The 24,299-nt window shown below is 36.9% G+C and overlaps 1 protein-coding gene across 6 annotated transcripts in view; it reads left to right on the top strand.

Moving 5' to 3' along the window:
- PIK3C2G (phosphatidylinositol-4-phosphate 3-kinase catalytic subunit type 2 gamma) overlaps nt 1–24,299 on the top strand; it is a 422,558-nt gene that overhangs the window by 131,764 nt on the left and 266,495 nt on the right. For all 6 annotated transcript variants that reach the window (XM_005570265.5, XM_074005892.1, XM_005570267.5 and 3 more), the window contains 3 exons: nt 1,104–1,235; nt 10,652–10,766; nt 19,843–19,973. In XM_005570265.5, the coding sequence (XP_005570322.3) occupies nt 1,104–1,235; nt 10,652–10,766; nt 19,843–19,973 (378 nt within the window). The remainder of the gene's footprint in view (nt 1–1,103; nt 1,236–10,651; nt 10,767–19,842; nt 19,974–24,299) is intronic.

Here is a 24,299-nt window from a genome sequence, read left to right on the forward strand (position 1 = left end):
TGAAAGAAAAAAATTTCTTTCATTTCCTGATCATATAATTCTATACAATTCAGATGACTCCAGAAAAGAATGAAAGGTACATGTCTCCCTGCCCCTATTAGGGATGTCAGATCACAATCTCAACTTTCTGTCAAAAGCCCCTTCTCAAACAATCATGCCACCTATGTATACCCCACCCAGTCTTATAGTAGTGTTTATGACCTTCAGGACACTTCCTTATATATATTGATGCCTTCAACCCAAACTCGAGTTTTTCTCACCATCAAAAACCTTGTGTCTATCCTTAGCCAATTTAATTTGCTAGTATCTATAATCCATCCAGTATCTGAGTTCAGAGTGTCTTGACCTTATCATATCCAGAGACTGTATATGTGTTACATTTCAGTGACCATCCCACAAATTCCTAGGACCTCATCATGATCCAGAATGGTCCACATTTAAAACGACAAAAAACTCTCTACACTTTGGCTCTTTCAAATATTTATTTTTGACTTTAGGGAAAAGTTCAAATTCTTTTGCCTGGCATGTAGAGCTCTTAAGCATTCTGGCAACCACTTATCTTTCTAATTACATCCTCCATAATTTCCCCTGTCAACTTGACTTCATCTTTTGTTCTAGCCACAATGAACTGTTCACCATTTATCAGACACACCTAGTCGTTCATCCATGTATGCCCCTGTCTGTGCTTTTTCCTCTTTCTGGAATATTCTTTCCAAATCTCCACCTCATTATAGCTTAATCTTTCAGAATCATTTTGAGTTATTTCCTGCCTCCTCCAACTCCCTAACACAGTGTCTTTCTAAGTCTGTTTTTCATCTGTGCTTGCAACAGATTAAGAATAAATGTTCAAGTTATTGTAACTTTTAAAAATACACCTACATGTCAACATGATCAGGAATAAGTTTCATCAGTTAACAAAAGCTCACTATTCTACATATTTCTGTTGAATTTTCATTTTTACAGATTAAACAAAAAATTTCAAGAGGCAGCCTCAATTCAAATAGTTAAATATCTTTGTCCCAGACCAGTACAGTATAAGAACATTTTCATTAAAATATCAGTACAATTGGGTAGGTAATGCTACTTCTTTCTTTTGTTGTTAGGATCAATTTTCCCCATGAAATAAAGTCACTTCCAAGGGAATCCATGCTCACTGTAAAACTGTTTGGGATTGCCTGTGCAACCAACAATGCAAATTTACTGGCTTGGACTTGTCTTCCACTGTTTCCAAAAGAGTAAGTGTATCAATTGTGAGTAATAAGCCTATCATTTCAATAAAACATTCTTAGAAGTAAATATTTGGGAGTATATGGCATAATGAGGAAATCAAGATATTTTATTCTAAAATGGACGTAGTTCAATATAAATCATGACTGCTGAAAGCAGAACTGAAAAGTAAAATTGTAGAAATGGCTTTCAAAACAGGACTCATGCTGAACTTGTCAGCGGGGTCATTTATAATGAAAAGGTATAGGCATGACCAGTCTCAATTACTTTTTCTTTTCTGACCAACTGATTTCTTTGGAATTAGTAATTCAAAATGATTTGGATTAATACTGTCATTTAGAAAGAATATAAGTCATGGAATTCTGGCTAAAGTAAAATTATACAAGGTAACTGACTTTCTGACCTTTTCTTGTCAAGAAGAAATATTTAGTAACTTTAAGGTGATATTTTTCAGAAAACTAGGTCAATTATAAGTTCAGATATTCTCTCAGAACTAACGATCATTGCAAAATGAAGTGTTCATTTAACCATAAGTCTTGGAAAATATTAATATTCAGAATACTTGATAAAATCAATTACATGATGTTCTATGGTATTAAGGAAAAAATATTTTTAAAAAATCAACCATTTTTCACATGGCTAGTCTTGCTTCAGAATCAAATGATAAAATTTGGGACTTTCAAAAAATCAGCACATATATTGTAATGTTAATATTTTTATAACATATGTTTTTCCCTCTGCTGTTTTAGAAAGATATGGTGATACAAATTTTTTTAAGTTATTAATTTTTATTTCCCAGACCTAATCAATATAAAAAATTATTATCAGCAACCATAATAGATGTTTCAAATCTTCTTCGTTGGATTAATTCTGGTGTAAGCTCTGTGTGTGTGTGTGTGTGTGTGTGTTGCTCTGTTATTTGTTTTCATGCTTTAGCCCATTTCTATACCATTGTTCCTTGAGGACAGAGAATGTATTTATCTTTGTCATATCTATCATCTAACGTAGCACCTCATATAAATAGGCAATCAGTACAGGTTTGTTTACTAAATTGAATTGAGGGAAAAAAACAGTCCCTATAGAGGAGATAAAGAATGAAATAAGATTTCAAGGTCTATAAGAAACAGTTTATCCCTAAAAGCAATACCTACTGCTGTTAGACATCTCAAAGATATGATTTGTATGCTAAGAACTTTATTTTCTTTCTCACTAGGAACAGCTATACAAGTGTCCTTCCTTCTCTTGAGTGAGTTTCCTTAAAGTTTCACCTGCAGTATTTGTAAGATCTACCATTTTTTGTAGAATATTTCTAGCTAGTCACTGAAAAAAAAAAAAAAAAACGTTAAGTCCATTTTACTCTCACATCATGTAACACACTACTTGCACATAGCAATCAATAAACACTAAACATACAAGAATTTAGGAATATTTTTGTCTTTAAAACTAATCGTCAAGGCATTTTTCCAGATGGTTATGATAGTAAAAATACCACCTCCATGTTGTTTTGTCATATGTCACTTACCATTGGTAAGCACGTTATAGGCGAGTGGTCATAGAAGATGAGCATTTGTGAGAGATGGGATCTGGGACTGATCCTAGGTGGCATTTGGTTTAAGGGGATATGTCAAAATTGTAGATAATGAGACATCAAAAAACACAACTCACTTCAACAATTACTCAATAAGGATTTCTAAACATTTTTGAAAAATGCCCTGTTTCTCCTGAAAATCAGAAAATCTGCTTTTCTCCTGTGGTAGACAATTTAAGGAAATACAGATATTTTTAAGAAACCAGAAATACGTCACATGGGGCAACTGGGAGACTGCAAAGACTCCACTTTGCTCATTGCTTCAAGTTACAAAGATTCTAACCCAATTTATTTGATGCAGATATTTCCAGATCACAGCAAATTGGTGACTTAATTTCATTTCCTTTGATGGGGTAATCCCTGCTCATAAACATTTGGTATTGAATCTGTCTTTTATTACAGTTCAAATTGCCCATAGCTAGCCATGTGGAACTATAATGAGTGCTTACGTCATTATTTTTTCCAACACATATATCAACTGAAAATACGCAGAATTAAAGGTTTCCTATCTCTTTGTGGTTTCCAGAAGTGGGTTTCAGAAAAACCAATGGTGATTAAACTCAGATAAATCAGTTAGGGCTGCATCAACAAAGTCTGAAAATAAAAATAAACCTCTTCAGTTTCAAGCATGCAAACTTGTCTTCAATTCTATTTTTAAAAGTCTCAAATCCAAAGGTAAATTTGGCCCACAGAAGTTTTATAATCCCGTGTTTTGCAGAAAAGGTTTCCGCTGCATCTACATTTGTAATGTCACCATAATGTAGTGAGAAAGTGTTATTCTAACCTCAGCAATTTCCATGAGCTTCCTCCCCTATTCAAGTTCAAAATTAATAGTATCATAGTTACTTAGCATTTTTAAACTGTGGTAAGCTACTTCAGCAGAGATTCTCAACCCAATTAAACAATAGAATTTTCTGAGGAGATTTAAAAATAAACCCAAAGCCCAACCAAGCATGCCCAAAGATTCTAATTTAATTGGTCTGTGCCTGGCCTGAGCACCAGTATTTTCAAAGCTCCCAAGGTGAGTTTAAAACCTTGGAAAATTAGGATGTTTTTCATAAGTTCAAAAAAGGTCTAAAATAAATCTTAACCTCAAAACAATTAGATTAGTTAGAAAATTTCCTGAGTAGCCAACCCTGACTCTACTGTATCAAATCATTTCAGTTATATCTTCAAAATCATAACAACAACAACAAAAAAAACTGTGGATGAGAATTTCTTATTGTTTTTCTCTCCTATCCAGGAGACCGTCAGTTAGTCCAAATATGTCATTTACAGATAAAGAACTCTATGATGAAGGAAGATTTAAAAACCGGCAGTTGGTCACCATACTACTTAGAATAGAACAAGAACTAGAATGCAGGTCTGAGCTTTAACTACCTTAAGCCACCTCCCTTCCTGCTCTTAGGTGCCATGCCTTACTCCATGAACACTCTGTAAACACTTCACTACCCTACAAGAGGGATATAATTTAGATATTGTCCCCTCTAAATCTCATATTGAATTATGGTCCTCAGCATTGGAGGTGGGTCCTGGTGGTAGGTGTTTTGGTCATAGGAGCAGATCTCAAGACTTGGTCCTGTCCTCGAGATATTGACTAGGTAATCACAAGGTCTCGTTGTTTGGAAGTATGCGGCACCTCCTCCCATCGGCTCTTACCATGTGAGACACCTGCTCCTCCTTTGCCTTCTGCCATGATTATAAGCTTCTGGAGGCCTCCCCAGAAGCCCAGCAGATGCCAGCACCATGCTTCCTGTAAAGCCTAGAGAACTGTGAGCCAATTAAACCTCTCTTCTTTTAAATTGCCCAGTCTCAGGCATTTCCTTACAGCAATGCAAGAATGGCCTAACCCAGAAAATTGGTACCAGAGTAGGGTATTGCTATAAAGATATCTGTGGTTGTGGTGTTAGAACTGGGTAACAGGCAGAAGTTGAGAGTTTGGAGCACTCAGAAGACATGAAGATGAGATAAAGTTTGGGATTTCTGAGAGACTAGTTAGATACTTGTGGCCAAAATGCTGATAGTGATATAGACTCTGTAAAGGCTGACAAGGTCTCAGATGGCAATAAGGAACTTATTGGGAGCTGAAGCAAAGGTCACTCTTGTTATGCCTTAGCAAAGAATTTGGTTGCATTGTGTTCATGCCCTAAGAATCTGTGGAAGTTTAAACTTAAGAATGATGATTTAGGGTATCTGACAAGATAAATTTCTAAGCAGTAAACCATCCAAGAGGTGGCCTGGCTGCTTCTAACAGCCTCATCTCAGATTCAGGAATGAAGAAATGACTTAAAATTGGAATTTGTATTTAAAAGGGAAGTAGAGTGTAAAAGTTTGGAAAATTTGCTGCTTGACCATGTGGCAGAGAAAGAAAAAGCATTATCAGGAGAGAAGTTGAAATGGACTTGGAGCAACCACTTGTTAGACATATTTGTGTGACTGAAAAATAGCCAGGTGCTAATAGCCAAGAAAATGTGAAAAATGTCTTGAAGGCATTTCAGAGATATTCCAGGCAGTACCTCCCATCACAAGACCTGAGGCCTAGGAGGAAAGAATGGTTTCTGGGACTAGGCCCAGGACCTTGCTGCCCTGTGCAGCATCAGGACACTGCTCCCCACACCCAGGTTGCTCTGGCTCCAGCCTCAAATCAAAGGGGCCCAGGTACCGCTTGGGCCGCCACTTTGTAAGGTGCAAGCTATAACCCTTGGCAGCTTCCACAATGTGTTAAGACTGCAAGCACACAGAGTACAAGAGTGAAGGAAGCTTGGCAACCTCCAGCGAGATTCTAGAGAATATATTGGAAAGCCTGGGTGCCCAGGAAAAAGCCTGCTACAGGGGCAGATCCCTCACAGAGAACCTCTAATAAAAAAGTACAGAGGAGAAATACGGGGTTGGATTCCTCACAGAGTCCTTACTGGGGCACTGCATAGTGGAGATGTGGGAAGTGGGCCACTGTTCTCCAGACTCTGAAATGGTAGAGCCATCTGCAGCTTACAAACTCAGCATAGAAAAGCCACAGGGGCAGAGCTGACCAAGGTCTTGGGAGCCCACCATTGTATCAATGTGCTTGGGATGCAGGATATGGAATCAAGGGTTATTTTGGAGCATTAAGATTTGATGACTGCCCTGCTGGGTTTCAGACTTCCATGGGACCTGTAACTCCTTTCTTTTGGCCAATTTCTCCCTTTTGGAATGAGAATGTTTACCCAATTTCTGTACCCCCATTTTATCTTGGAAGTAAGTAACTTGTTTTGATTTTATGGACTCATAAGTGGAAAGAACTGATTTCCAGATGAGACTTTGGACTTGGACTTCAGACATTTTAGTTAATGCTAAAATGAGTTAAGACTTTGGGTGACTATTGAGAAGGCATGATTTTATTTTGGAATGTGAGAAGGACATGAGATTTGAGGAACCAGGGGCAGAATAATATAGTTTGGATGTTGTTTCCTCCAAATCTTGTGTTGAATTGTAGTTTCCAGTGTTGGAGGTAGGACATGGTGAGAGATGTTTGGATAATGGAGGTGGGTCCTTCATGGCTTGTGGCTGTCCTTGAGATAGTGAGTGGGTACTTGCGAGATGTGGCTGTTTGGCAGTGTGTGGCACATCTTCAAAGCTTGCTCCTGCTCTCATCATGTGAGACACCTGCTCACTCTTTGCCTTCCACCACGATTGGGAGCTTCCTAAGGCCTCCCCAAAAGCTGAACAGATGCCAGCACCTTGCTTCCTGTAAAGCCTGCAGAATCAGGCTTTTCTTTATAAATTATGCAATCTCAGGAATTTCTTTTTAGTGACACAAGAAGAGCCTAACACAACAGGGTTCCAGCTCAGTCTTGCCTGGGCTCTACTCTTGCACATGAAACCTATTAGACATAATAAAGTCAGCCGCCCAAAGAATTTTATAACATCAGGTCTTTTGGTCCTGCCGCCTACAGATTCTTTGGCTCCAGGATGCCAGCAGTGGGCACATAGAATACCACGGCTAAAATTGATAATTGTTTTATTTAAACACTTTACCTTACTGTTTGAGGAAATGGGGCCCAAAGAGGGTAAACCAGCCCATCTGTTCTCCTGGTGTCACAAATTTTGTGTTGGCTTTTCTAGTCAATGAATTTCTATGATATATTTAAATTGAAAATATTCTTAAGGATACTTCAGAACAAATATTTTGAAATACTATGTTTAGCAGTGTAGTCCTTCTTCTAATGGCATCATATTAAAAAGTCTCAAAGTATAAGAGTGATTCCATGGATGTGTTTTGTTAGGAGAATTTACAAACCTATAACCCAGCCTAACTTATATCTTCCCATCTTTCTGAAGTTCACCCTCAACTACCAGCAGAACCTCAAAGCTCTATGTAAACTCTGAAGATCATTGATTTTGTCCAAAAAGCTCAAAAAAGGTAAAAAGGGAAGGTAATAAAGACAGGCTCCAGATGTCCTGACACAAAGTCTGGTGTTCTTTCCATTATATGAAACTCTCTTTTTGTGTCTCCTGCCTTCAAAATGTTTAATTTAACTAACATAATAAATATTTTCATAGGAGTAATACTTTAAAAAATGGCCAGTGGTCCCCATTTGCCTGGTCATAAAAGTTTTCATTTTCATCTTCTTTCTGAAAACTAACAACACACTTAGATGTATCTTTTCACATTTCAATTTCACATCTCATTTTCCTCATCTTCCTTATATTCTCTATTTAAAGAAGTCCATGGAAATGTATTCCCTCCATTATGCTTGCAATATACAAAAATATTTTTAGGCAAACTTTATTGTCAAAAAGTAAATTAACTAATTAACTAATATCCAAAAAGATTTTTAGGCAAATTTTGTTATCAAAAAGTAAATTAATATTAAACACATGAGGAACCTCCAAAATAGCACCAAACATTTATTTCCTTTTCCCCCTGAATGACTTTAAGTTAAATATTATATATTTATATATATATGACTTTGTTATAAATATTTTATATTTTATATATATATATATATATACACACACACACACATACACACACATATATGGCTTTAAGATGAATATTGTATTAGCCTTTTTGAGATGGAATTTCACCCTTGTTGCCAAGGCTGGACTGCAATGGCATGATCTCGGCTCACCGCAACCTCTGCCTCCCAGGATCAAGCAATTCTCCTGCCTCAGCCTCCCAAGTAGCTGGGATAACAGACATGCATTTGTTGATACATTGCCCCATACACACACCTATGTCAAATGTTCTGACTTCACTCTGCCACATGTGCCTCAGGGTTAAAGCCATGGTGACTGTTAATACATCCAAGACTCCATCCAGGCACAGTAATTACCATCAAATTCTTGAGAACCCTCATCCTCTGTCCAGACCAGCTTAGATCACTCAGATTTTTGGAGTATAGCATAGCCAAGACATAAAAATATAGTAAGGATGCAAATATAACACATTCCACAACTTAGGTGTGAATAAATAATGCAACTCATGTATCACACTCTTCCTCATGAGCTCCCACCCTGTAACTAATGAGAAGAAACAAAGTTTCATCTGTGATAAAGTATTAGTTCAGTAACTTTAACTAGTCCTTTTAGAAATATGCAGTCTCTTTTGGATAAAAATGCTGGGTCACTCAGATAAATTTCTTATACCCTGGCTCTCTTCCTAAGAGGGGGAAAGGATATATAAGAAAAGGAGAAAACAAAAAACATAAAAAGAGATCCTTTGCCCTGGTGACTTCCGATATCCAAATAAAAGCCCCTTTTTAAGCTGACAGATGCTTGTTACAGCTGAAGTCTCCAGCTCATGACTGGGGCTCCCCCAGCTTGGCCAGGGTTTCCTGGAAAGCCCTGGGTGACTCAGGCTCTCACAGGCACCATAGACCCTCCTGAGGTTTGCCAACGACTCCCAGTTGGCCCCAGGTTGAATGGTCCTATCAGATGCCCTTATTACAGAAGCCCTTATTCCCACCAGGGAAACTCTGGAAACTCTCCCTCTTGAAAATCTTTAGATATTTCCAGATCCCTTCTCAACTACACAGAAAGCAAAGAAGGCCCAGAAAAGCTAAACTCACGAGTTCCTCCTGCTTGTTAATCACGGACACCAAGTTTAATGGCCATGCCACAAGCAGTACAGAACCACTCAAGAGGTGATTGCCTTCCAGGATCTGAAACAGGGAGTGAGAAGAGGAGCTCCTCTGCCTTCAGCATTATGTTTTGCTCACTGATCTCACACTTCTCCCCACCTGCTTGCCAAAGCAGAGGAGAGGCAAACTGGGACACCTGTGTCCGCCATGCTTACTCGACTCCTCCTTTCTCTGCCTTCTACTTCTCATCCTCCCAAACTCCCAGGAAGTGATGGGCTTTTCTTTCGTCATGTTCTCCTATCCAATATGGCACATCCTCCTCCTTCCTCGCCTCTGTTGACTCTTTCCCATGCACAGAAACATTTTCTGTAAATACTGTGGAGAACAATACGACCTCCAAGTTTCGTGTTGGACAAGCTTCTTCCTCCTCTTGCATTCTGCCTAACACTAATGCAAAACTTTTCCCAGATAGTTGGGGATTTGGCCATTTGGAGTGAAGGTCATATGCTCTGAAAGGCAAAGGTGAAAACTACAATAATAATTTTTTAATCTTTACCTCTATTAAACTAATCCATAGCTTACTAATACTGGACCCCCGATACAGTTATACCAAGACAGATTTTCTTCAGGTAAGGGAGGGATGGAACAAAGAAACAAAGAAGACTCAAAATTCATCCTGCTAGAAGAATATTCTTAAGTCGTATAAAACATCTGCCCACATTTTAATAAAGCACATTATACTCCTCTAGGCAGATATGTGCTGACAATATCTTTAAATAGAGAAAATAATAAAAGAAGCAGTCTTCAGAAAGCTAAAGGTCTAAAGAAAGCTTTATTTGTTGAATTTCTTCCTCATGTTTTGCATAAGATCGGTTAAACGGCAAGATGGAATTGTATATTGCTTTTAGAAAAGCTCACTTGAGGCATTAAAGTTCTTTATAAACTTAAATTTAATTTTGTTGACTTTCAGTTTTGCACTTTCAATTTGGCATATTAAAATCCAAGACTGTTTTCCATGATCATTGGAACATTTTACTGGTATTCTGATTCATATACAGAGCCACGTACAACTTCTTTTTTAATTCACATAAGGATCTGTGGATTTGGATGTTACTGAAGCTGTTAAAACCAACCACGAACTCTTCCCTGTTTAAAGCCTTCCCTGTATGCACTCTCATTTACTATGGTAATTTACCACTGATTTTTAAACATTTAGAATATGAATAATCTTTCTATTTATGCATAAGGAAGCATTTCCTCTGTGAAGCCCTGCAACTATTTTTATTCTGCAGAGCATATGCTATGCTAATTTAAATCTTTTTTTCTATAAATTTAGAACTTATATCTTTAAAGATTCCCAGGGGATTTAGTCACTCCATGGAGCAAAATATGTTCTGAAGAGTTGACATCTGTATTGATTTAAGGCAGTTGTAACTCCAATAATATAAATCTGAAATTCTTAGTCCCACCTTATAATCACCATTGATGGCAATTAAAAATAAATGCTACCCATTAGAAACCACTGTGGGTAAATAATTTTCTCATGTGGAAAATAAATGTAGGCATTTATGAAAATAGCCAAGCATGTGGTATATTCGAAATGAACTGTTAATCAGTGTCTGGGCTGGTGGACTATCTCATTTCTTTTCTAGCAACCGAATAAAGCCCCTCTAAGAGCGGATTATGTTTGTATTCCAAAAGAAAACATTTACAGATAATTATAACTTCCCTCATGAAGTGACTCCTGTCTGTCTGTATGTGTTGTCTTTTGCAGAAAATCCATTCTTGGGTCTATGCTATTCAGCATGACATTACAGAGTGAGCCTCCCGTAGAAATGATAGCACCAGGAGTGTGGGATGTAAGTCAGCCATCCCCAGTGACCCTGCAGGTAAGTGCCGGGCTACAAGATTAAAGTACACATGGCAAGTATTGGTTGATAAGTAGTTTGCTGTCAATTATAGAAACAATTTCTTCCAGGATCACACATTTTAATAGTCTTCTCTACCTCCAGCCTTCTGGGATTTGTGAAACCTCTACTGCTTTTATTTTATGTACAGTACTCTCAAAGCACGTTTCTCCCAGCTTGTATAATGGCAGTTTCAAACCATGCTTCATCCAACAAGGTCATGTTGGAGAACTATGGAGTGTTGCCATTAGTATACTCACTATGGGCATTCATTTTCTTTCTATTGTCTAAAAACAGTCATTGGTATGTATTATTAACTTGGTATCCTACTCACACCTGCCTCTGCTTTGTGTCATATTTCTTTAAAATCTCTTCTGTTATATGTTTCTAAAATGACTAGCAATTAACTGAGTAGCAAGAAAAAAAACCTGCAAACTAATTATCCTTTTTTTTTTTCTTAAAGTCTCTCTACTCTGTGTGATTTGTGATCATAAAAGAAAGGTGGTAAATTACTTCAGGCTTTCTTCCTTTGTGCTGACAGCTCCTTATGGGTTCCTGATTGTAGTTCATCAGATTGGTTGGAAATGTGAGGCATGCACAGTCTCATATAGAGAAATGCATGGAATATGAACTTTGCATCTGTATAGGAAAAATTAGAAAATATTCTCTGGGCAGCATCCTCTAGAACAGAGATTTTCAGCCTTACCAGTATTGACATTTTGGACAAGAAAATTCTTTGTTGTGGGGGCTGTTCTGTGTATTTCAGGATGTTTAGCACCTCCCTAGCTTCTTTCCACTAGGGATGCCTAAGGGACTTTCTCAGTTCTAGCAATCAAAGAGTGTCTCCAGATATTGTCAAATGTGCTTTGAGAAAAGGATTTCCTCTGCTGACATCACTGCTCTAGAAGAAGTTAGTAGAGTCTCCCGGCTCTTAAGTTTCCAGGCTTGTGGTGAGGGGTTTGGGACATAGAGTGGAGAAAGATGTGCAGAAAAATATTTAACATGGAAAGGAAAAATTAATACTAATAAAAATACGGCATCACATTCTTGCGGAGGAAGATTCAACCAGATGACACCTAAAGATCCACTTCTAATCTGTGGACGTGTTAAAAAAGAATGCTTATTCAGATTAGGTCTTGGCACAACATCATACACACTCCACACATGATATCTTATCAATTAGCACTTGTTCTGTTTTAAAAGAACAAAAAGATAAGTATATCTATGAATAAAGAGGAGAGACTCATCACAAACCCGGTAAACATATTCTACTAATAGAGAAAAATAGCAAAATGCTAGAGGTTCAATTCAATCACATTTGATTCATGTTTCATATATGACTACTATGCTCCAAATATTGTGGTAAACACTCTTACAAAAAGGAGTGAATACGTAATACTAAGCCAGGAATTCAAGGAATGCAAAGTCCAGCTGGAGAGACAGACTTTGACAACTCACACTGATGTAATGTGACAGATAGGATAGCCATTGTAGGGACACTAAGACAGCGAGAATAGCAATGAATATTTCTGAGGGAAAGTAAAGAAATGTAAAAAGTCTGGGGACAGACAGACACCCAGAGGACATGACATTTGAATGCCCTTTATAGAATGAGTAAATTCACACTAACGAGTTTCAGTGGGAAGGATTATCCAGTCATAAAGGAAAGCACAATGCAAACACACAGATTCAGAAAAGAGTTGGCAGTTTCAAAATATGGCAAGTTAGTTAAGATTAAAGAATAAATTATGTGAGGAACAGTGGTAAAAAAGTGGAAAACAGTGGTAAAAAAAAGTGAAAAACCTTCTCTACCATAGGTGGAGAAGACTACACATACTAGATTGTGTACCAAGTTTGGACATAATTATCTCGGCAGTAAGTCATAAAAAGTAGTTCTATCAATGTTGTAGAAAATGCCTTAAAAAACAAGAAGACTGGATATGTGAACACTTGCTTTTGTTTTGCTTTGGGTTTTTGTGTGTATGTTATTGGTTTTTTTTTTTTTTTTTTTTTGAGACTGTTATTGTTGTTGTTTTTGTTTTGCTGTGTTTTGTTGACACAGGGGCTCACTCTGTCACCCAGGCTGGAGTGCAGTGGAATAACCATAGCTCACTGCAGCCTCCACATCCTGGGTTCCAATTATTCTGTCATCTTAGCCTTTCAAGTAGCTGGAACCACAAGTGCATGCCACCACGCCCTGTTATTTTTTTCTTATTTATTTATTTTTGTAGAGATAGGAGTCTCACTATGTTGCTCATGCTGGTCTTGAACTCCTGACCTCAGGCAATCCTCCTGCCTCAGCATGCCAAACTGTTGGGATTACAGACATGAGCCACTGCACCCAGCCTGGACTAAAATATTAGAAGAATATTTTAATGATCTAAGTTAAGGATCATAGGGCCAAAAACTAAGAAAAAAAAAACAATTAAATGGTAGATTTTAGAAACTTTTTTTAAACAGAAAGGGGTGCAACTATATGAAGGAAATATATAGGGAAACACAGACAGAAAATTGAGTTCCTGAGTTCATAGTAATATCTTCAGTTTTAAGAATGAACACAGAGAAAGGATAGATAGTCTTCAACAGGGTAATAAGATGAACTCAGTTTGAGATACCTTGCATTTTATATAGACCTATGGGGAGCCTAAGTGTAGATATAAGTGATCTTTCTTTAGGAGGACAAATGTATTTTCTATCAAACTATTTATTGACAGGTCCAAACGACCTCAGCTTAATGAAAATTTTCAAGTATGACCATTGTCAGAGTTTTGTGGATATAAATTCATGATTTTAAGGTTCTATGGGGCAGAGAAGAGTGATGGTGGTAGAAGAAGGAAAAGAAAATCTATCAGATGAGACTATCCTTGATACTTCTCAGGATGAGGTGAATAGTTCCTTTATGAACACAGATTTTGGCAAGTGGAATCTGAAGGAAAACTTCAAATATTCAATAGTGGCACAGATTTCCAGGTAAAGATCTGGATCCATAACATAATTCATCTTAAAAATAAGTGGAAGAGGGGCATGTAAATCATTCCACAGTATGCAAAAGTTAAACCATCCCATTTTTACAAAATAATTTCAAATTGCGTAGATACATTAAAAGCCTCTCAGCATGATTTTAATTGGTGATGCAATATATAAAATAAGAGTTATTAAGGTAGTAAAGACAAAACCTTTAAGACTATCAGTTTAATTGAATAGTCAGCTAAATTCAGAGCATAATCTTTCAACCTAAGGATTATGAGATGATGAAATTACAACCAAGTTCTCCATCCAGTATTTCATTAAGGAGTTAGTATGAGTCTCAGGGAAAGACATTTGGCTGAGAGTTAGAAAATCTGGATTCCAGTCTTTCTTTTACAGAAAACTTTATGACCTTGAATAAGTCACCTAACCTATTTTATCCTCTGCATAATGAAAAGATTATACCAAGCCTACCTGACTTCACTTTTCTGATTGTCCTGATTAGACAGTGGTTACCGCCATGCTGCAGCCACTCCGGTATGAAAAGGGATGTGATATGACACAGATGTGATCGCTTTCAGACAATACTTTTTTCAGGTCCTATGGTTGATTGAGGTACCAACTGGAAGCAGTGGACAGAGTAAAATAGATTTTAGTTCAGAAATGGAGGCAGGTGATACATAAGTTATTGCTTGACTCACTTAGCCTAGATCTCCCTCAACTTCCTGCCTCTCCCTGAATGCAATGTAGTGGAACAGCTCTGTCACATATTCAAGCACTAAATGCAGAGCTGTTTCATAGGAATTCATGCAGTTCTTGTTCTAGTCTATGTTTCTTTATTATTATTATTATTTTGGAGACAAAGTCTCACTCTGTCGCCCAGGCTGGAGTGCAGTGGCACGAACTTGGCTCACTGCAACCTCCTCCTCCTGGGCTCAAACAATTCTCCTGCCTCAGCCTCCCGAGTAGCTGGGATTACAGGTGCATGCCACCATGCCCAGCTAATTTTTGTAACTTAGTAGAGACGGTATTTCACCATGTTGGCCGGGTTGGTTTTGAACTCCTGACCTCAGGTAATCCACCTCATCTTGGCCTCTCAAAGTGCCGGGATCTATGTTTCTCTACTTCCTCACCTCCCCATTTGTATCTAAAATCACTGTATTCTGGCTTGCCACCACTCTTAACTGTGGTTAGGTACCTGCTGATTCATAGGTGCCAAATCCAGTGGTGGTTTTCAGTCCTCATCAGGCTAGCCCTCCCTCTGCTCTTCTTGGCACTGTCTGTCTCTTCCCCATAACTGAACTCCCTCCTCTTCTTCAGAGATTGAACTTTCTCCCTCCTCCTTCCACAGAACTGAACCCCCTCCTCCTCTGGCTTTGGTGTTACTGCCCTCGGTTATCTCCTTCCACTGCTCTCTGGTCATCCTTTGTCTCCTTCCCAGGCTCTCACCAAGGACAATTCTCAAAGGTTCAGTCTGCAGCCCGCTGCCCTGCACAGTGCACATATTCTCCCTGGATGCTCTCATTCATTTATTTTCTTTAAAAAAAAACAACAACAGCTTTCTTGAGATATAATTCACATACCATACTATCCTCCCATTTAAAGTGTGCAATTCAGTAGTTTTTAGTATTTTCACAGATACATGCAACTATCACCGCAGTCAATTTCAGATCATTTTCATCACATCAAAAAAGAAATCCCATACCCCTTAGCTCTCACCTCCTATTCCCCCAATCCTAAGCAACCACTAATCTTCTTCCTGTGTCTATCAATTTGACTATTTGGGGCATTTCATGTAAATGGAATCATACAATCTGTGATCTTATTTGTGGCCAGCTTCTGTCACTTAACATAATATTTTAAAGGGCATCAAGGTGGTAGCCCTGATTGGGATTCATTCCTTTTTCTATATTACATATACATTTTTATACAATAATATTACATTATTATAATATGTACATATGAATATACCATCTTTTATTTATTAATTTATCAGTCAATGTACATTTGGATTCTTTCCACTATTTAGCTATTAAGAATATTGCTGTTATGAATGCCTATGGGCACGTTTTTGTGTGAACATGTTTTCATCTTTCTTGAATACATAGTGAGCCATGGAATTACTGGGCCTCCTACATTTCTAAGGTTCTTGTCTCAATATCTATGTAAGTGTACTTCTGAGTCTGTATCTCTAGTTCAGACTTCTTCACACCTCAAGATTCAGACAAATATAGCCGCATACTTGCTGAAACTCCCACCTGGATATTCTATTGGCAGCTTCAAACGAAACATGCCCCAAACGGAGCCCACTTCCTCTCCAAAATTACTTTCACCCTCTGAATTCTTTATGTCTGTTCATGCCCCCCACACACCTACCTGTTTTTCTTGCCTCCTTCCTTCTTTCTCTCTACTCATATCCAGTCCATACTACATCCTGCCAATTTATCTTCTATATTTTTATTGCCTATCCTCTCAATTCCTCACCTCATCTTCTGGTTTCCTTGGCTTTAGTTTTGTCATTCTCTAATCTAAAATTTATGGAGTCACAAGGGTGATCCTTCTAAAACTTAAGTCTGAACCTGCCAGTTCCCTGCTTAGACTCTTCAATAACTCAGTGCTACCCAGAGGATTAAGGCCAATCTCTGTAGCATGACCCCTCTTCCATTGCTTCTCTTGCCAGTCCCTGTTTGACACTTCAAGCTTCAACAACTTTGAAAATGTTGTCATTTCTGACATGCACTGTCCTGCTTTCAACTTACGTAAATTTATGAATACTGTTCCCTGTCTATAATGTGCCCTCTCCCCTTCACCCTCCACTGTCCACCCGTCCTCTGACTCTGTGTAAATGAGATTCATCTTTTTCCATCCATGGACCCTCTAGAAATCTCTTCTTTACCCCCTCCACTCTTCTCGGGCCAAGCAGAGATAAGTGCCCTTCTTCTATGTTCACGTAATACCCAATAGCATTTTTATCAACACATTTACCACATCATATTCCTTTCCACTGACTGAGTGATCTCTGATGGCGTTGAAGGTATTATATCACAAGCATCTAACACAGTAGTTGGAATAATTTATTTGTTAAATTAATGATATATATCCATATTTCTGATGACTACAAAAACACCGCCCACAGGTATGTCTCAATTTAGCCCTTTAGTCCACTTATCTGAACCTGAATACCAAAATGTTTAGCTCTTCCTTTTAGCTAAGTGAGACGTCTCCTTAAACCACAGATCTTACTCATTCAAAATGTTTTACTTTATCTAACATTTTAGTACATGCTTATCTTCCATTATCGTCAGTGTTAGGAAGAAGCACCAGTCTTATCATTGATACAGAGGTTTTAGAACACGTTATATTTTGATTTCTAATGTAACAGAGATCCTTTTTTATCTCACTCCAAAACCACCATATGGATCCCTCTTTTACAACTCCTTTTTTCGGACTCACCACAATTGCCACCCAGTTAGCAGTTATCCTTCCTTCCTCTGAACTGCAATAGAACTCAGGGTCTAACATGCGTATGTCTTTTCTTTTCTTTTTTGTGAGACAGTGTCTCGCTCCATCACCCCAGCTGGAGTGCAGTGGCACGCGATCTCAGCTCACTGCAACCTCCAGCTCCATGGTTCAAGCAATTCTGTCTCGTGCCTCAGCCTCCCAAGTAGCTGGAATTACAGGCGTATGCCACCTCACGTGGCTAATTTTTATATTTTTAATAGACACAGGGTTTCACCATGTTGGCCAGGCTGGTCTCGAACTGCTCACCTCAAGTGATCTGTCTGCTTCAGTCTCCCAAAGTCCTGGGATTACAGGCATGAGACATCACGCCCAGCACGTGTGTCTTATAATACCAAATCACACACAGTCAAAGTGGAAGTTCTTGGATAATCTGACAGAATCATGGGAACCCAAAATTGGCCCAGGGGCACCTTATGGCTATGGTTGTGGGGCATGGACACTGGGGACATTCACAACAGCTCCCTTAAGCAGTGCCAAGTCATGAAGCCATAATAGAAATCACAGTGGCCTAGTGTGAATGACAAAGGATGAGCAGAAGAAATGAAGCGAGATGAATCATTGGAACACAAGAAGTTGATATCCAAATGTGTAAGGAGGTGTGAATTAGAAGGGAGCATTACCAGCTTTGAATATCTTCCTCTATTCCCCCAAAAAACCCATATTGTTGTTGTTGTTGTTGTTGTTGTTGTTGTTAAAATCAGGAGTGTATCCTCAAGGCTTAGCCAGGAATGTAAAAAATAGATGTCATGACGCATGCAATGCTGACATTTGAGTATGTCTCCTGGAGCATTCCTTTAAAAAGAAATTTGAGACCAAGGCCAGGCTTGGTTAGCCACAGCCATAGAAGGAGAAAGAACAGAGTCGAATGTTTGTCAGTACTGAAAGCACAACAATGAAGCACAGCTTTGGGGTGCTATGTATTTATTATCCTCTATTTTAATTGTTAATGTGTGTGCCTTTTCTCCTCAATTAGACTTTAAGTTATCAGAAAATAATAGATATTACTTATATCTTCCATAATGTATGGTGCCTAAAAGTGTTCTAAAGCAAATGCATTAAAGCATAGTTTTGGGGAAGTTTTCTCTTATAAAGAGTACAAAAGGCAACTAGGAAAAATTCCATTACTTTCTATAGCAACTCAAGAATCAGTAGCTATTTAGCCTCATAATTCATGAAAAAATGCAATTTGATAAAAGATCTCACTCACGTATCAGAAGTAAAAATTGTTTCCTATGTGAAATATATACAAATAGTTTATTACAGGTTTGTACACAGGAGTTATTTTGTATGCTCATCTACTCTTCTCAGTTTTCTCATCCACCATGCCATTTACTTAGTATCAACATAACATTGTACTAACTCATTAAGAGCTATTTAAAAATATGTGTCCATATAAACAGTAGCATGTAACTTGCTCGTACTGGATGCCCTTCCCTCTAAGGTACCAAAGTTCATCTTTCAAGATCAATTTTTGTCAAGAGGCAAACTTTGCTGTAATGTTTCAGTTAAGCTGATCTCGTACTTGTTTCTTTTATCATGTTGGAGTAATTGATACACTGTAACGCAGATTATATCAAACACAAAAATTATAACAAATGCTAGAGGTTATAGAATGAAATTACTAAAACTTTTTCAAATAAATAAGCGCTCAAATATATTAAACTGTATTTCAAACTGAAACTCATACCATCTGCTTTGTAAGGTTCCTCAATTTTCTCTGAGATTCCAACCCAACATAATTCAGCAGAAAAAAATAATGTCTGTGGGATTTCTAATATTAAAATGAAAAAAAAAAACAGTATGTGTGATAACCTTAATCAAACCTATGAAGCCCTAAAATATCCAGCTTATTTACATAGTCTGGAACTGCCTTTTTGTTAACTGTAATTTTATTTACTAGAACCAGATTCTGAATCACTGAAACATGGTTTAATGGTAAGTAGATTGAGCCAGGAAAAAAAGGAGGCCGGATTCTGGAACTGTCTATAAATCTGAACTACAGAACCAAAGCAGAAATATTCTATTTGACTTTTTACTAACACAACAGTTCTTTATCAAAGAAGAGCTCACTCATGTGTACAAAATGATTCCCAGACTTGCAGATTTCATGAACTAGAGATCAATATAGATTAATTCTATTTTCTCAAGCAGGTTACTTGAAAATAGCATTATTACCAATGTTAAATTTCATCATTTCATAAGGAGACATTTTAACACTGAAATGTAAAAAGGATATAATGTCAGCATTAACCAAAAATGTAACATATTAATCTTTATGGAGAGATTGTATATTATTATTTCTCTTATTTTCCCTCAGACAACATTACAGGTGACCCATCTATAATTATTTATACAATTATTTGTATAAATAATTGGCTAAATACCTTGTATATTTAGATCCTAAGTCCTCTAATAATTATTTTAGAAATTATTTTAAAATTATAAATAACACAGAAAAAATAGAAGTTGTTCCATTCTTTAGTTTCTATAAATCTAAGATAGGAGTATTAAATCAATAATGTATTTTGAGACACTTTCAACACATATCAAATCTTTTTTTTTCTTTCAGATTGATTTTCCAGCTACTGGGTGGGAGTATGTGAAACCTGATTCTGAAGAAAATGGAAGTAATCTTGAAGAGCCACCAAAGGAGTGTTTAAAACATATTGCCAGACTTTCACAGAAACAGACTCCCCTACTGTAAGTGACCTAGGTCTTGTAAGTGAATTTTGCCTGCTGTTTATGATTTCCTCAATCATTCTTGAAGCATGACATCTTCAAAGAGTGAGCCTTCCTTCCTACATAACTCATTTCATTTCCTAATGTCATGCTTATTGGATGGTTAATTAATGTTTAGGATGTAAATAAGTAATTCTGTGTGCTTTTAACGATTTGTTTCCTGTGGTCTTAAGGAAAAGTAAAAAGTTGGGAAATTATTCAGTTCAAAATAACAAAGCAGAGAGTGATCAGATGTATATCAGCACATAGCAGTGATAGACCATCTCTCAACCTTCCTTCCAGGAGGTAGAAAGTTGTTTTAGTCAACAGGGAAAAGCAACGTTTAATTAAGGCAGATTTTAAAAAGAGCAGTAAAGAAATAAGTCTTGTTTTAATAGCACAAAATTAGTGACTAAGGAGTACTTTATAAAATGATAATTCTTTGAATAGAACCAAAATCCCGGGAAGAACTATTAGGGAATTAGTGGCATTTGTACTCGTTACCTGGCAAAATGCATGTCACAGCTGATTATGCTCATTAATAACATGCCAAAGACTTCAGACTAAGAAAGTCTCTCTCTCTCCCTCTCTCTCTCTCTCTCTCTCTCTCTCTCTCTTTGTGTGTGTGTGTGTATGTGTGTGTGTGCATGTCTGTGTGTGTGAGAGAGAGAGAGAGAAGATATATAACGTGATAACAGACTTTACTCCAAGAGTGAAAATTAATGTAAAGGTTTTGAACAAGGGAATTATGTGAGCAGAAGAATCTTAAATGATCCCTTTGACCACAAGTTGCAGAATGGATTGGAGTGGATGTGACAGTAGAAGCAAGCAGCACAGCAAGGAGGTGAATGTAACAGTTTAGGCAAGAGATCATGATGGCTAGAACTAAGATGATAGCAGTAGATATTAATAGAAGTGACTAGATTTGGGAGACATATTTTGGCAGTTGAGAAGACATAACTTGATGATTAATTAGAATTTTGGAGTAAGTCCATTAAGAAATTAAAGAGTCAAGGTTAAGTCAATAGAGAGTCCAAAATTTTGAGTTGATCAACTTGGCAGATGGTAGAGCCACTTTCGGGAGGAGGAATCAGCTTGGGCCATCCCATACTAGGGCAAAGAGTGTGATCAGTTGTCTTTTGAGTAATCTTGCTACTTTCCTACTCTCTAATTTCAATATTTATTACTGTTTTTCTCATTCACTTCAAGCCAGGAACATCAAACCCCTTTTTAAACTTCAAATGTGCTGGTTCTGCTCCCATCTCAAGGCCTTTTTATTTGATATTTCCTCTGCCTGAAAAACTGTTTCCTAAGTTCTTCACATTACTAAATTATCTCATCCTTTAGGCTTTCACTTAAATGTCACCTCAAAAAGTCCTTCTTGGACCACTCTATGTGATGAAGCCTTGTTTCCCTCACTCTCTATCACATTACCTTTTATGTTATCACACTTAACACTAGCTACTATCCTGCTCACTCATGTGTTTAGCTCTTCTTCCTCTCAATGATTTGCAAGAGCTGGAAAAAGCAAAGAACCCATCTTTCTTGTTTATCACTATATTTCTAATGCTATACACTAATAACAATGTGTGTGAAATAAGTAGATTATAAGGACTGAATTGACTTTGCATAGTTTCTGGTATAAAAAGTTGCCTTAAGAACTGAAGATAACAGAAGATTCTCATAGTCTTCATGACACATATGTTGACAATCCATTGTCATACTGGACTACTGTCATCTTAACTAGATGAAGCTTCTTTTTCTGTCTTACTTGAAAATGTAAAACCGTGTGTTCGACAAGTGTGCCACAAATAAGAGGCTAGCATATTTATATTTAGGTTTTTAGTATGAAAAAGATACCTTGAAATTTTAAATGTATTCAAACAAAAAAAGGTCAAAACCAACAAACAATAATCATGGTAACTGCCTTTAAATATCAGAGGTTTGTGTTTTTAAATTAACCCCAGTGAATTCTAATTGTTTTATATTTCAGTTTCTATGTAAGCTAATAACACTCATAAAACAAGCAACATTTTCCTCTGTTTCACCCACTCAAATACAATTATTAATTTTCAGCATGGTGCAGTTTTATTCTGGACTGTGAAAACAGATGGAGAACAGCCTTCAATGTGGTGAAACTTGTGTTAGAATCAGATTAACCTCAGTTTCCCAATGCCACATTTTATCATTTAGTTGATGACTTAATTATTCCTTCTTTAAAACTGACCAAAAGTAATCACAGTGAGGAAGTTCAGACTCAATGGAACTCATGAAAATATGCCTGTGATATTTGTAAAAAATAAAAATTGAAAAAAAAATCTTCTTGATGTCAACCAAAAAATGCTTCCAAATCTAAAGACCCCAGAATGAAATACGTAACCGTATATGTTCTAAAATAGATTAGTGCTTCTACTTCAACCATGAAGAATACCTAGTGCAAGACCAATCCCCCTGACTGACAGAACTATGATGAGAGAAAGATACAAAGCAACTGTTTTCATAAATTAAACAGAGAGGATTTGAGGTAAGCCTTAGGATTAAAGTGGCTTTCAGCCTGGAGTCACTTTCTATACCTGGGTCCTCCCACATGACTTGGGAAGGTAGAATATAAGAAGAGAATGCAGCTCCTGCTGAGATATTTTTTAAAAGGCAGAATTTAGAGTTCAGTGATGCTGAGGCAGCTGGCATCTTCAGAGCATCATACCACAGGACGAGAGCTACACAAATCTGTATTGGGGTCTTCTTAAATATTTAGTTGAGTGCTAAACTACTCGTGAGCAGGTGGAAACTTTCCAGGGCTTACAAGAGAACTACTTCAGGGAGATATAAAATAAATGTGATTTGAGAAGCCACACAATGCTGGAAGACATAGAAATTCTGACCAATAAGAATGGAGAAAGCTCACAGACCATCCTTTACATTTAATAAAGAAACCAAAATGATGCATATTAGGATTAAGTCCATTCTAGCCCTAGATTAAAGACTAAAGTAGGCTCAACCTAACAAATAATAAAAACCAGTCTCAAAAAAATTAAGCTGATCTTCCAGTAATTGAACTGTCTACTAAAAAACATGAGATTCAACAACTGAAAAATAGCAGAATGCTGACTCTGAATAATGTACTATTCTAAATGTCTAGCATATGATCAATAATTGAGAAAACTATTGGAAAATGTCTAGTATACAATCAGTAACTAGGGAAATAATTGGAAAGAATCAGGAAAATATAAAAACAGCCTGGGGAGAGGAAGTGGTTAATAGAAACAGATCCGAAGAGTTTTAAATTAGCAAATAATGATTTCAATACAGCTATTATAAAGATATTTAATGATTTTTTAAAAGATGTATATGAATGAAAAAATGAATCTTACTAAAAAATGGAAATTTAAGAACTGAAAACACAATAGCTAAAATATTTGTTTAAAAAAATCAGTAAATGGGCTTAATAGATTGCAAAATGCAAGAAAAAAAGAACAGTGAGCTTGAAGACAGGGCAATAGGAATTATCCCCCATGTTGAGGTACAAAAAGAAAATAAACCTTGAAAATAACGAGAGCACCTTGTGACCTGAGGGACAATATTAAACAATATGTGTGCATTGGACGCACCAAAAAGGAGAAAGATACTGAGGCAAAAAATAATTAAGGAGATGGCCAAATTTTACAAATTTGATTTTTTTTGTAAAAATTAACCTACAAATATAAGAAGTAAAAGTCTTAGTAACCCATAAGTGAATACATACTCTCTCTTCCTTCCTTCCTTTTTCTCTTTCTTTCTTTCTTTCTCTTTCTTTCTTTCCTTCCTTCCTTCCTTTCTTCCTTTCTTCCTTTCTTTCTCTCTTTCTTTCTTTCTTTCTTTCTTTCTTTCTTTCTTTCTTTCTTTCTTTCCTTCTTTCTCTCTCTCTTTCTTTTCTTTCTTTCTTTCTCTCTCTCTCACACATACCCTAGATACATTATAGAGAAATTGCTGAAATTTCTTTTTTCTTGATTTCCTTTCCCTTTCTTTTCTTTCTTTCTTTCTTTTTTCTTTCTTTCATTTTTTCTCTCTCTCTTTCTTTTCTTTCTTTCTCTCTCTCTCTCACACACCCCCTAGACACATTATAGAGAAATAAATGAAAAATAAGATAAATATAAAAATTTAGAAACATCAGAGAAAATAAACAAATTCCATATAGAGAAACAACTATAATATTAATATTATAATATTCTATATAAAACACTAAATACAGGCTTCTCATAAAAAAACAAATAAACAAAAGGCAGTAGAATACTATCTGTGTGTGTTAAAGATGAAAACAACTTTTTCAAA

Source organism: Macaca fascicularis, chromosome 11, assembly GCF_037993035.2.
Source record: "Macaca fascicularis isolate 582-1 chromosome 11, T2T-MFA8v1.1".
Lineage (NCBI taxonomy): Eukaryota > Metazoa > Chordata > Mammalia > Primates > Cercopithecidae > Macaca > Macaca fascicularis.